This window comes from Balaenoptera physalus (assembly GCF_965194825.1).
Source record: "Balaenoptera physalus genome assembly, chromosome: 5".
NCBI lineage: Eukaryota > Metazoa > Chordata > Mammalia > Artiodactyla > Balaenopteridae > Balaenoptera > Balaenoptera physalus.
This window is the reverse complement of record NC_138884.1, coordinates 97,592,932-97,606,516: the sequence shown is the minus strand read 5'-3', so window position 1 is coordinate 97,606,516 and position 13,585 is coordinate 97,592,932. Positions and strand designations below refer to the sequence as shown.

Genomic DNA, 13,585 nt, shown 5'->3' with positions numbered 1-13,585 from the left:
CATGTAGAAGATTTTTTACATATTATATGTAATGGACTAAAACTTTTCCATTTCATAGCTGTATAAGGGAATTCAACATCAACAATTGTGGCATCTTGAATAATAACTGATTATAACGTTTTCTATATTATATATGTTTATAGAAGAGTGCTGATTTTAAAATTCTCTTTCATTCCTTCACTGGAAATGATCATTAATGATTGCTGAATCTTTAAAATCTTTAGATTCAAATTACAAGTTTTTAAATGTCAATAACTTAAGAAGTTGGAGGGGAGAATATGCATCATCACAAAAAGTAAATGAATTCCAAACCTTCATTTTGAATTTGTAATAATACCATGTATTTGTGCCACATTGCTTTTTCTTAGGTTGTTGCAATTAGAATGTGAGTTATTCTTTTTAAATATATGGAATACCTCAGTTGGGGCTATTTAAATAAGTAGGAATTTATTTTGATAGTAAAATAATTTTTTAAAATTAGTTTTGAAGTGAAAGGACATGGCTGTTAGTTTTTAAACATATATATATATATAACATAAAGGTCTTTTCCTATACATATATATAAAAGGAATTTTTTTTTGGATGTATTTAGATATTTACCACCCTAAAATTGATTTGTTTCTCTTTTGCCCTTCAAAAAGTGAAATTTCTCAGTTGCAATGCTAGTTTTTGATAATTTATTCATCAGTAATACTGTGCACCGCCATTTATCCCAGATAATCGAATTTTTGTTTTGTCAGAATTTAAAATTTTTTATCATTTTTTCCTTTCACATTGTCAGAAGGAAGTGAGCTGAGTTGGCTCATTGGTTTCCCTGCTTACTTAATGCCTACTGCCCTCAGGGCATCACTGACATTATAGAGCCCAAGACCTTCTTACCTGTCTGACCTATATCATAGATGAAATTACCCAATAAGTAAGTCACTTTTATTAAAATTAATATTTAGGTAATGCAGTTTTATATATTTGCATTATAAGTGTATTTATACTGCCTAAAATTCTTGAGTCTTGAAAGGATGAAAAGCATGACCACGTTCGCAAGTACAGAATAATCAGACTGTCAGGTCAGCATCTGATTTTAAAATCTGACTTTCTGACAGTCAGCTATGGGCTGTCTGGTTGAGTTGACCCACCTGTGCTTAATTGCCATGAACTGGGTACAAAAGAAAACTTAATTCAAATTCATTAGAGAAATAAATTCTTAGAGTTGTTTTATTTTAAGCCTATGAAAACTGTCTAGATACATATTGAGATATGCCAATATAGACCAATAGCCTAAACTGTTAATCAAAATTTTAATTTTCAAATTCAGTTAGTTGAAGACCATCATTCTAAAAGCTAGTCGTAAATCATCTTATATTTTACTTACCTGACTTCAAAAATTAAAAATTTCAAAAGATCCTTTGTGGGACAAAGTAAAAATGAATTACCTGATTGTCACTTTCTTATTATTGCAATTGAAAAAAAGAGAGACTTGACTTTATGTATTTTTTAAAAGTTACTTTGAATTTTCAATATCCCTATATAGTTCCATTGTGTCATTCTTATTCTACTGTTGAGATTATAATATTTTATAATTTACTCCCTTCTTTTTAATTTTTAATGACTCAGTTTTTTACGTGTGCATATATTCCCTTTTCAACATGAAAAAAGAATATATATATGATTCTAAACTTGTCTATGAATGAATATTATTACTAGAAAATATTCTTTCATGTTTTGTGAACTTATTTTTTTAATTTTAGTAGTTCTGCAATATTATTAATTAATTTTTTTGTTCTTTCAGTTGCACCACTTTGTTTTCTGTACCATGAACCTTCCAAATTGTATCAGATATTCCGTGAGATGTATGTGCGTTTTTTCTTCAGACTTCATTCCATCTCTTCTCATCCTTCTGTAAGTTCATAAAAAAAAAAATGGATCAAACCAGACTCTAATCTGTTTTTTCTTTCCTTAAGAAAAACAAATGTTAATTTGTGAAGTCAAGCAACACTTTTCTTTTTTTTTTCTTTTTTTTTTTTTTTTTAATTTATTTATTTATGGCTGTGTTGGGTCTTCGTTTCTGTGCGAGGGCTTTCTCCAGTTGTGGCGAGCGGGGGCCACTCTTCATCGCGGTGCGCGGGCCTCTCACCGTCGCGGCCTCTCCCATTGCGGAGCACAGGCTCCAGACGCGCAGGCTCAGTAGTTGCGGCTCACGGGCTTAGTTGCTCCGCGGCATGTGGGATCCTCCCGGACCAGGGCTCGAACCCGTGTCCCCTGCATTGGCAGGCAGATTCTCAACCACTGCGCCACCAGGGAAGCCCACTTTTCTTTTTTTTGTTTGTTTTTTTTTGTTTTTTTTTTTAATTTTTTTGTTTTTTTTTTTTAATTTTTTTTTTTTTTATTTATGGCTGTATTGGGTCTTCGTTTCTGTGCGAGGGCTTTCTCTAGTTGCGGCAAGTGGGGGCCACTCTTCATCGCAGTGCGTGGGCCTCTCACTATCGTGGCCTCTCTTGTTGCGGAGCACAGGCTCCAGACGCGCAGGCTCAGCAATTGTGGCTCACGGGCCTAGTCGCTCCGCGGCATGTGGGATCTTCCCAGACCAGGGCTCGAACCCATGTCCCCTGCATTGGCAGGCAGATTCTCAACCACTGCGCCACCAGGGAAGCCCAAGCAACACTTTTCTATAGAATAAATGAAAGAGAAGAAGAAATTGATATTTAAATAGTTTTAGTAAATAATTGGAGAGGAAAAAGCCTTTTATCAATTGCATTTAAATTATCTTTTATATGTTGAAAGAAAAAACATAGCAATGTCTGTATTGTTTTCTTTGACAAAGGTGGCTAACTTCTTTGAATGCTGGCTTCCTCATCTCTGAAACTCTTTTCAGAGTTAATAATGAGTTTCTGTGGTGCTGTAGAGCAGTGTACAAAGCACCTGGGTAGCACTTGGCTCGTGGCAGATGTTCAGTAAATAGATGGCTGCTGTTTTTATTGTTGTCATTATGAGTATCGTCATCATCATCCTCTTTTCTTTGTTAATGAAAAGTAAACATCTATTTGTCCCTTATTTTTCAATTTGGCTAATTATCAGTTATCAAACTAGATATCTCCTTTGTGTTTATTCAATAGATGGCTCCCTGGCCTTAACATGAAATTCAAAGAGAAGCATACTGGGAGTTGAGTATTTGTATCTGTTTTATTTTGTCCAGTCCTTTATCATATCTTCCTTCCCCCACCCCCACCCTCCTTAGCCTGAGTAAAAGCAGTGTTTATTTTATTTCAGTTATACTTTTTCTGTCTTTGAGCCTGCTTTGGTCTGCTTGTGGGTAACTTGACTGACTCTCCAGAAAAAACATTAAAAATTGGAATGTGTCAGGGCTACCAAGTTTCCCAAAAGAGGAAGCTGTCACTGCCACCCAACTAAACTGCAGCTCATTATCCTCCCCGCGCCATTCCTGTGTATCCCTATTCCGCCTTCCTGTCTCCAGTGCTGCTCTCGTACATTGCTAGTGAGAGCGGGCAAATAACAGAAACCCAGGATGTCACGGATGAGCAAATGAAGTACCACCAATTATCTTGGGTTTCTTCTCTCTGAGACAACTTGATTTAATACCTATATTGCATGCATATTTAATCTAGAATAACCAAGAATATATTAATAATTCTTTTTTCTTAGAACTCATCCTTAGCCTCAGATTTCTTACTCGCATATTCTGTACCATTTTATGCTTCAGAGTTTCAAAAAAATGTTTTTAACTGGCTGCCCAGTAGATACCCGTGATGTTTTCCCTGTGCAGACCGCTGATGCTTGCCACTGAGCAACTCTGGATATGCCTTCTCTATAGCCGCGCTGACCCTAAGGTGTCCTTTTTTAGCTGATTGATTGGGACAGCCCTGCCTCTGCCCGTTCTTTATTCAGTGAAATAAAGACTTACAGGCAGTCATCTTTTCTGGCTTGCAGCCAGACTTAACTATTTGGAACCATGACAGCCTTATTTCTTTAGAAATTCAAAAAGAGGATTAGAACTTCCTTACAAAGATCAACCCTGAGGAATGCTGAGCTGCAAGAAAGACTTTATTCAGAGCTGTCAAGTAATAAATGCACTTGAAAAACCATCTACTTTGTACTCTACAGATAATGCCCTTTTAAAAAAGTGGATTTCAGTTTTTAAAAAAGTTATCCTTATACTAAGTAATCAAACATTCTTGTTTGATAACTTCCTGGTGCAAATTTCAAACAGTTAGTCTTTCCCTGGGGATGGATTTCAATGAAAGAGTTAAAAAAGCAGGAAATATTTTCCCTGATGGATGAGACAGCTGGAAGGGAAGGGACACATGGAGGAGAAAGTGAAGGGTGTGGCTATAGCACCAGAGAAATACCTGGAAACTGGAATGCATCCAGAAAAAACTAATTTTGCTGGGCCTACGTGATACTATATGACTTACAGAGTAGCAGGTTTTTCTATAAAATGACGTTTTCCTTGAATTCCTAACATTACTACATGCCAGGTTACGTGGGGAGCCTATCGTTGTTAAAAAGGAAAAAATATTTATATTGATAATCTTTTTCTCATTTCCATTTGAATAATTTAATGGCAGAGTTCATTTTTAAATACTAAATTATGCATTTCTCTTGTGATTTATTATTGTATCCAGGGTATTGTGTCACTCTGTCTGCTGTTTGAAACTCTTCTTCAAACTTATCTCCCCCAACTGTTTTATCATCTACGAGAAATTGGGGCTCAACCGTGAGTATTTTTCTCTCCTAATTGAAGAATAAATTGATATCAGAAGGTTCTTTTTCATCATCAAAGATACAGTAATTTTTCAGAGACATTAAACTAACAGTTTCCCCAATAAAACAACAATTATCAAGTAGTAAATTATAACTCAACATTGTGCCAGAAATTCTTGGGAGACTTACCAAAATCCTAATAAATTCTTATTTGCTTGGATTTTTGTGCTTGGTACAAGAATCACCAAAAGATCTAATTTCTATTCATAATGAAAGGTGTTGGCCAAACTGAGGCAAAAATTTGTGGAAACAAATACTACCTGAGAAATGTGATAATACTAAAATTAAGTCAGTTTAGGCCAAACTTATCAGAAAACAACTTATGAAAGACAGAAAGGTTAAAATTTGCTGGCTTTCATTAAAGGAATCTAGACTGATTATTTACCAGTGGTTGTACACTGTGATTTTTTTCTTCTAAAAGCTTGAATTTTTGTTCATTTATCTCAGTATGAGTTATCAGTGAATATATAGGGTACCTGTGGACCTCATTATTATTGGTTCTCTTTTCTCTTTTTTAATTAACAGTGTCTTAAGGCAACAGAAATTTCCAAATGATTTATCAGTGTTTTGTTACTGGCTTCCTTTCTGTGTAACCATTTTCTCCTATATAAGGGCATATTTGAAAGGAGCACTAACTCTTTGAGACCACAAAAGTAGTTAATGGGAAATAGAATCCATAGCCGATGGATGGATAGATGGATGGATGAGTGGGTGGGTGGGTTTAAGAGACAGACCCAGATTCAAATTCTATCTCTACTAAACTATATAATCCTGATAAAGTTATCTAATTTACCTAAGCCTCAATTTCTTTCATTAAATCAAGATAATTTAATTTATTCATCTTTAAAATCAAGAGAATTCCTACCTCATTCCTACCTATGGAGTTGTTTAAAGATTGAATATGTATATGTGTATATATTGATATATATATGTATATATATATACATATATATCTCCATTCTAAAATCACCATCGAATTTCAGACATTTTAGATCTTAGAAATGCCATTTATAAAACAACACTTCATATCATCCGTTGATAACACCTAGGTGACACTCTTTCTTTTGTAGACATTAAAAAACAGGATTTCATTAATAATTAATATTATAAAACAAGAATATGGCAGAAATATTTTATATTACATACAAGTCATTTTTTCTTGTGGTAAACTGACCTTTATTTTACTACTGTGAAATGAATATTTGAATATAACTATGCTTTTCCTTACTAGAGTGAAGACATTTAGTTTATTGCTAGAAACTAAAATCCTGATTTTTTTCTAGTCTATTTATACACTTTAATCATTAAAAGGAACAAATTTATTTCAGTGAATTATGATAAACATTAAAATTCTGATGCAAGAGAAAATATAAAAATTTAATTATCGGGCTAGAAATCAATTATTAAAAGGCTTTCATGAATTAAAACTAATGCTATGGGAAGGTTTTTAATTTAGAATTTAATTTTTTTACTAGATATAGGACTCTTCAGGATATCTCCTTCTTCTTGAGTACTTAGTGCATTTTATCTAAGTTATCATATTTATGGACATAAATTATTCATAATATTCCATAATAATTCTTAATTAGCCTTTTAATATCTATAGAATCAGAGTGACATTACCTCTCTCATTCCTGAGATTGATATTTGTATCTTGTTTCTCTTTCTTGATTATTCTGGCCAGAGGTTTATTAATTTTATTCTTCTTTGAAAGAATCAGTTTTTGGTTTCATTGATTTTGTTTTTCTATTTTCAGTTTCATTGAGTTATGCTCTTTTATTTGTTATTTCCTTCTGTATGCTTGCTTTAGTTTTGTTTTGGTCTTGTCTTTCTACTTGTTTAAGGTGAGGTTTAGATAATTAACTTGAGACATTTCTTCTTTTCTAATATAAGCAATAATGTTATAAATTGCCCTCAAAGCACTGCTTTACCTCCACTCAACAAATTTTGATGTGTTATGTTTTCACTTTCATTCAATTCAAAATGTTTCTTAATTTCTCTTGTGACTTCCTCTTTGACCATAGTTTATATAAAACTGCATTGTTTAATTTCTAAATATTTGGAAAGATATTATATCTTTCTGTTATTGATTTCTATTCTAATTCTGTTACAGTTAGACAATGTGCTTCATAAGATTTTAGTTCTTTTAAATGTTTTGCAGTTTGTTTTATGACCCAGAATATGATCTCTTTATGAATCTTCCATGTACACTTGAAAAGAATTCGTATGCTGCTAGTGTTGAGCAGAATGTTCTGTAAGTGGTAATCAAGTCAAGTTTGTTGATAATGTTCAAGACTTCTATACACTTGTTAATTTTCTGTCTACTTTTTCTATTGATTATTGAGAAAGAAGTGTTAGAGTCTCCAATTATAATTGTGAATTTGTCTTTTTATTTCTGCATTGCTATATATATTTTTACTTCATGTAGTTGACTCTGTTTTTAGGAGAATTGATCTTTTTATCATTATGTAATGTCTTTTCCTAGCAATAAATCTACTATGTCTGATATAGCCATTCCAGCTTTCTTTTTATTACAATTTGTATAGTGTATTCTTTTCTGTCTTTTTACTTTTAATGTATTGATTATCAGTGTCTTTACTTTTCAGGTGGCTTTCTTGTCAAAAGTATATTTGGTTCTTTCAGTGTGGCAGTTTGTCTTTTAATTGGTGTGTTTATTCCATTTACCTTTAATGTAATTGATATTATTGGATTAAAATAATATCAATTGATATTATTTACTATCTTGATAGACATTTTTTTGTTTGTGCCATGTGCTCTTTATTCTTTTTTTCCTCTTTTCCTGCCTACTTTTTTTTTTTTTAATATTTATTTATTTATTTTTGGCCGCATCGGGTCTTAGTTGTGGCGCACGGGATCTTTCATTGCAGCACGCAGGCTTCTCTCTAGTTGTGGCGTGGGGATTTCGTTGACCCGTGGCATGTGAGGTCTTAGTTCCCTGACCAGGGATCAAACCCACGTCCCCTACATTGAAAGGCGGATTCTCAACTACTAGACCACCAAGGAAGTCCCTCCGGCCTACTTTTGTTTGTTTGTTTTTATTTTATTTATTATTTATTTATTTATTTTATTTATTTTTGGCTGCATTGGGTCTTAGTTGCGGCACACGGGATCTTCGTCAAGGCATACAGGATCTTTCGTTGCAGCATGCGGGCTTCTCTCTAGTCGTGGCGTGTGGGTTTTCTCTTCTCTAGTTGTGGCGCGCAGGCTCCAGGGCAGGTGGGCTCTGTAGTTGTGGCACGCAGGTTCCAGAGCATGTGGGCTCTGTAGTTTGTGGCACGTGGGCTCTAGTTGAGGCGCATGAGCTCAGTAGTTGTAGCACGTGGACTTAGTTGCCCCACAGTATGTGGGATCTTAGTTCCTTGACCAGGAATCAAACCTGTGTCCCCTGCATTGTAAGGTGGATTCTTTACCACTGGACCACCAGGGAAGTTCCCCTCCTGCCTACTTTTGAATTGGAATAATTTTTTACTCCATTTTATCTCCAGTATTGGTTTATTAGTTATACCTTTCTAAAAATATTTTTTGATAAGTGTCTGTCTTAGTTCAGTCTCCTATAACAAATTACCATAAACTGTATGGCTTATAAAGAACAGAAATTTATTTCTCACAGTTTTGGAGACTGGAAGTCTAAGATCAGGTTGCTAGAATGATTGAGTTCCAGAGAGGACCTTCTTCTAAGTTGCAGACTGCTTCTCACATGATGGAGAGCAGAGAGGAAAAAGAAGCTCTCACATGACTCTTATGAAGGCACTAATCCCAAACATGAGGACCTACCTTCATAACTTTATCTAATCCTAATTAACTTCCAAAGGCCACACACCTCTTTCCTAATACCATCACATTGGGGGTAATTTCAATATATGAATTTGGGGGTGGGAGTGGGGACACAAGCATTCAGTCTGTAACAGTGCCCTAGGATCTACAGTATACATCTTTAATTTATCACCTTCTACTTTCAAATAAACTCCAGGCCTGGAGGGTTTCATGGGCAAATTCTACAAAACATGTCAGGAAGAAATAATATCAATTATTGTTTTTCTGTGGCTGCTGTCAAGATCTTTGTCTTTAGATCTTAGCAGTTTGATTATGATGTATCTGGACATGGATTTCTTGGGTTTATCCTGTTTAGGGTTTGCTTAACATCTTGAATTTGAGGCTTATTTCTTTTGCCAAATTTAGGAAGTTTTCAACCATTATTTCTTCAAATATTTTTTTCTGCACCACACTCATTATCCTTTTCTTCTGGGACACAAATATTAAAACTTTTAGTCTTATCTCACAGCTTCCTGAAGCTCTGTTCGTTTTGTTTTCAATCCTTTTTACTCTGTAGTTCAGACTGGACACTTTCTATTGATTTATATTTAAATTCACTGGCTCTCTCAATGGTTATTTCCATTTTGCTATTGGATCCATCCAGTGAGGGTTGTTTTGTTGTCATTGTTATTGTTTTTGTTGTTTTTGTATTTATCAGTTCTAAAATTTCCATTTGGTTCTTAACAAAACTCAGAATTGTGCATTAATAAGGGCAAATTCTACTATACATAAATTATACCTCAATAAACTTTATTTCTAAGAAATTGAATCTGTATACTAGGGAGCAGGAGGCATGATGTGTGGTGCTGTTGTTCTAATAAGACACTGAGAGATCCAGTAAAATGAAACTAGTTGAAGTTAATAATTTAGACTTAAAAGTTAGTGAATTATTTAAATTTAAAATAATCGGTGGCTAAAAGTTTCTTTGGCATCTATAAACAGATATTCTAAAACCAACCAAAAATCTTGATTTATCAATACTACTGCCTACATGTACTTTGTTATATTAGAACAATAGTTATCTAGTATTGAGGAATTTCTGAAACTTGGGGGTCCTTTTTCAGTCTTAAGAAAATTAATATGACACCAACAAAGGCAATCTCTCAATCCCATTTTCTCTTTTAAGAAAAAGTATGGGTATTTATGTATATAACAATTTTAACAAAGAATTTGGCTAGAACCTCTCAGGGGCAGTCAAGTGATGTTTAATTGCCAATAGGTAGTACAGAAATTGAGAGACTATTTTATCTCTTCAGGCACCAAAGCCAAAGAGTTTGTTTCCTTATTCTAGAGATAAATTGTTATTGTAACATAACCTATTTATGAAACAGTAGGATCTCATACTTCTTAGGACTTTTTTTTTTTTTTTTTTGCAAAATGGAATTTAATTGAATTTTCTGGTTGATTTTTCAGAGTTCTGATGACCTCCTCTATAAAACTAAGGGTTTCAAGTCAGAGATCTATTTCTAAGGCCCCTTATAGCTTTTTTTTTTTTAAGATTTAATTTAATTTTTTATTTTTAGCTGCATTGGATCTTTGTTGCTGTGCACGGGCTTTCTCTAGTTGCAGCGAGCAGGAGCTACTCTTCGTTGCGGTGCGCGGGCTTCTCCTTGTGGTGGCTTCTCTTGTTGCAGAGCACGGGCTCTAGGTGTATGGGCTCAATAGTTGTGGTTTGCGGGCTCTAAAGCGCAGGCTCAGTGGTTTGACGCATGGGCTTAGCTGCTCCATGGCATGTGGGATCTTCCCAGACCAGGGATCGAACCTGTGTCCCCTGCATTGGCAGGCAGATTCTTACCCACTGTGCCACCATGGAAGTCCCCCTACAGCTTAAAAACTAGTTTTCTTTGTCTTTTTTCATCCTTTGTAGCCATTTGAGTGAAATGTAGGAATATAATTTATTGAATTGGAAAAATATGCAGCTATCAAGCTCTTTCAAGTATCTTGAATAAAAATTCAAATGTTTTTGGCTTGCCTGGAACTGTTAAGATCCAATATAAGATCACCTCATTGATAGCTAATTAGTACACACCCTGAAAAACAGAATGTAGAAGTGAGTTTTCTAAAGAATGAACTATAACATAAAGTAGGACCCAGGAATATAATTCTTTCTCTTAATGCTTTTGAGACCACTAATTTGAGGACTCATGGTTTCTCACCATTGCACTTTTTACAGCTTTTAATAGAGTACTTGAGGTTTTTCTTAATTTATTTTATTGAAGTATAGTTGATTTACAATGTTGTGTTAATCACAGCAGTGTTTCAGTTATACGTATATATACATCCTTTTTCATATTCTTTCCATTATGGTTTATCACAGGATATTGAATATAGTTCCCTGTAGGAACAGTAGGACCTACAACAGTAGGACCTTGTTCTTTATCCATTCAATACCATAATAGTTTGCATCTGCTAATCCCAAACTCCCCATCTATCCCTCCCCCCTCCCCCTTGGCAACCACAAGTCTGTTTTCTATGTCTGTGAGCCTGTTTCTGTTTCATAGATAAGTTCATTTGTGTCATATTTTAGATTCCACATATAAGTGATTTCATGTGGTATTTGTCTTTCTCTTTCTGACTTCCTTCACTTAGTATGATAACCTCTAGGTCCATCCATGTTGCTGCAAATGGCATTATTTCATTCTTTTTTATGGCTGAGTAGTATTCCATTGTATATATGTAGAGTGCTTGAGTTTTAAATGCCCATGTGATTTTTCAGACCCACAAAGGAGTTACCTAATAATGGAACTCGTTGAGTTCTTCTGATATTGCTTTTTGACGAGAAAAAATTCCACTGGTAAAAGTTCTTTTTTTTCTTTGCTTACAGACTTCGCATATCATTTAAATGGATGGTTCGAGCTTTCTCTGGATACTTAGCTACAGATCAACTCTTACTTTTGTGGGATAGAATCCTAGGGTACAACTCTCTGGAAATTCTTGCTGGTAAGAGTAAGTGCTTGTTTGTAAAACACATGCTCTTTCTATAGTAAAGCCCCTTTCCTTTCTAACATTCACCATCTGTAATTGGAATTTGAGTCTACAGTTGTCTGTCATTTCTAATTCATGAACATTTAGTAGATTTATCTGCCTTAGAAGACAAGCACTGAGATTCTGCAATCTAAATATGTCTGCATAACTGCCCATCACGTCTATTCCCAGTCTTTTTTCGTCGCTTCTAGGAATGTCCAGCTCCCCTCCCCTGCTTTTAGTCCAGCCAGGGCTTACGGTCTCAGCACCTGTGAGGTTTGCACAGCAGAGTGTAGGTATACTTCTGTTCTTTTCCTGACTCCTCTGACTACCTTAGTGTTCTGTTCTGTGCCCTTTCTCAACTACTACCTAAAATCCAAACTGAGACTGAGCCTCCCTGCATAGTTGAAATCTCAGCTCTTCTGGACTTCAGTTTATACTGAACTCAAAACCTTTTCCTTGTTGCTAACAGTCTCTGACTCCTGCCCTGGTAACTGAGTTTCCCCTTTTACATATTCTCTTAAGCCAAAAAGAAATTCATCTTTTTTTCAGAGAGCCACAAATCCATCTCTTATTTAATAATTAAGTTCTTACAACAGATATACACAGAGGGCAACTGTGTGATAACACATAGGGCACAGATTTCTTATTATATTATTTTGCTCCTCTGTGTGTAAAATAGACTCAATTATTTTTATCATTGAAATTATCAGGGAATTCAAATAAGTATTACAGGGTTTTCACATGGATGGAGAGCAGAGAAGTTGGCAGAGTGCTGGTTCCAACCTTCTCCAGTTTTGTGATATTGAACAAATTATTTAATCTTTACCCAGTGATAGCATTGTAAAGACACCTCTCTGGGCCATTTGGAAATAATGCTTAATTGATGACCCTTTTCTTGCAGAAGATTCTCTAGGTACCATATTAACATATTTTTGAATGCTGAGAGTTCGAGTAATTAGGTGGCATTTTGAAAAGGAAAATTGAGGTAATAATAAAGTGCCCTGAAGATAAATGTTGCCCCTGGTATAATGAGAGATATCATTTACTGGGGTTTTTAACAACTCCCAGTATCTTTCTATCTCAGTTGTTTTTAAAGCCCATACAAATATGAGTTAGGAAAAAATGGTCTGCCATCACCTCTTTTGGCTGAATGGCAGTGATACATACAATCTAGAGACGGACGGGAATCCTAGAGGTCATCAGGTATAACTTCTTTTAAATATTTCTGACAGGCAGTCCTTATCCTGTGTTTGAACATTCAGTGTTGGATAATCCCTGTCTTATCAAGTTGCCCATTTCATTTCTGGATAATATAACTTTTTTTTTTTTTTTGCCACATTGCATGGCATGTGGGATCTTAGTTCCCCCATCACGGATCAAACCTGCACCCCCTGCAGTGGAAGCACGGAGTCTTAACCAGTAGACCGCCAGGGAAGTCCCTGGATAATATAACTTGTTAAAATGTACTACTGTTAAACCAGGATCATCATCATGTTTTTCCTACTCTCTCACCCCCTCCTTTCCTCAAAGTCTTCTATTTTCCAGGCTAAGTAGTCTTGTTTTTTGCTACCATTTCTCAGGTACCAGGATTTTAGATTTTCTACCAAATAACTCTTCTGGGTAGGGCATAAATTTTGAAGAGTATTGTATGTAGCTTTTTGTATCATTTCAAAAAACATTAGAGCATGTTAAAGAAATGGGCTCAGTATTAGAAAGTACTTTCTAATAATTAGGACTTTCCAAAAGTAGAATGGGCTTTTTAACAGTCATCTGAAGGGTTAAGAGGTTTTCGATCATGAAAGAAATGTTGAATTGGAAGACCTTCAAAGCGTCTTCCAATTTAAAGTCTCCCATTCTGTGACTTATCACCCCTCAGCAAACTGAAGTGAAAGAGAAATGAATGCTGAATGCTGCATTTGCTCTAAGCCACGTACTCTGCTGTAAGCTTAATACATTAATTAAAAAGTTATTGATGTATAGATAGAAATGCAGTTCACACTATTGCATC

The 13,585-nt window shown here is 35.0% G+C and overlaps 1 protein-coding gene and 1 pseudogene across 7 annotated transcripts in view; one reads left to right on the top strand and one right to left on the bottom strand.

Moving 5' to 3' along the window:
- Positions 1–13,585, bottom strand: part of LOC309662122 (ras-related protein Rab-5A pseudogene) — a 226,389-nt pseudogene that overhangs the window by 131,664 nt on the left and 81,140 nt on the right. The window lies entirely within an intron of this gene.
- TBC1D19 (TBC1 domain family member 19) overlaps positions 1–13,585 on the top strand; it is a 161,348-nt gene that overhangs the window by 142,486 nt on the left and 5,277 nt on the right. For all 6 annotated transcript variants that reach the window (XM_082464561.1, XM_082464559.1, XM_082464564.1 and 3 more), the window contains 3 exons: positions 1,787–1,896; positions 4,638–4,729; positions 11,435–11,550. In XM_082464561.1, the coding sequence (XP_082320687.1) occupies positions 1,787–1,896; positions 4,638–4,729; positions 11,435–11,550 (318 nt within the window). The remainder of the gene's footprint in view (positions 1–1,786; positions 1,897–4,637; positions 4,730–11,434; positions 11,551–13,585) is intronic.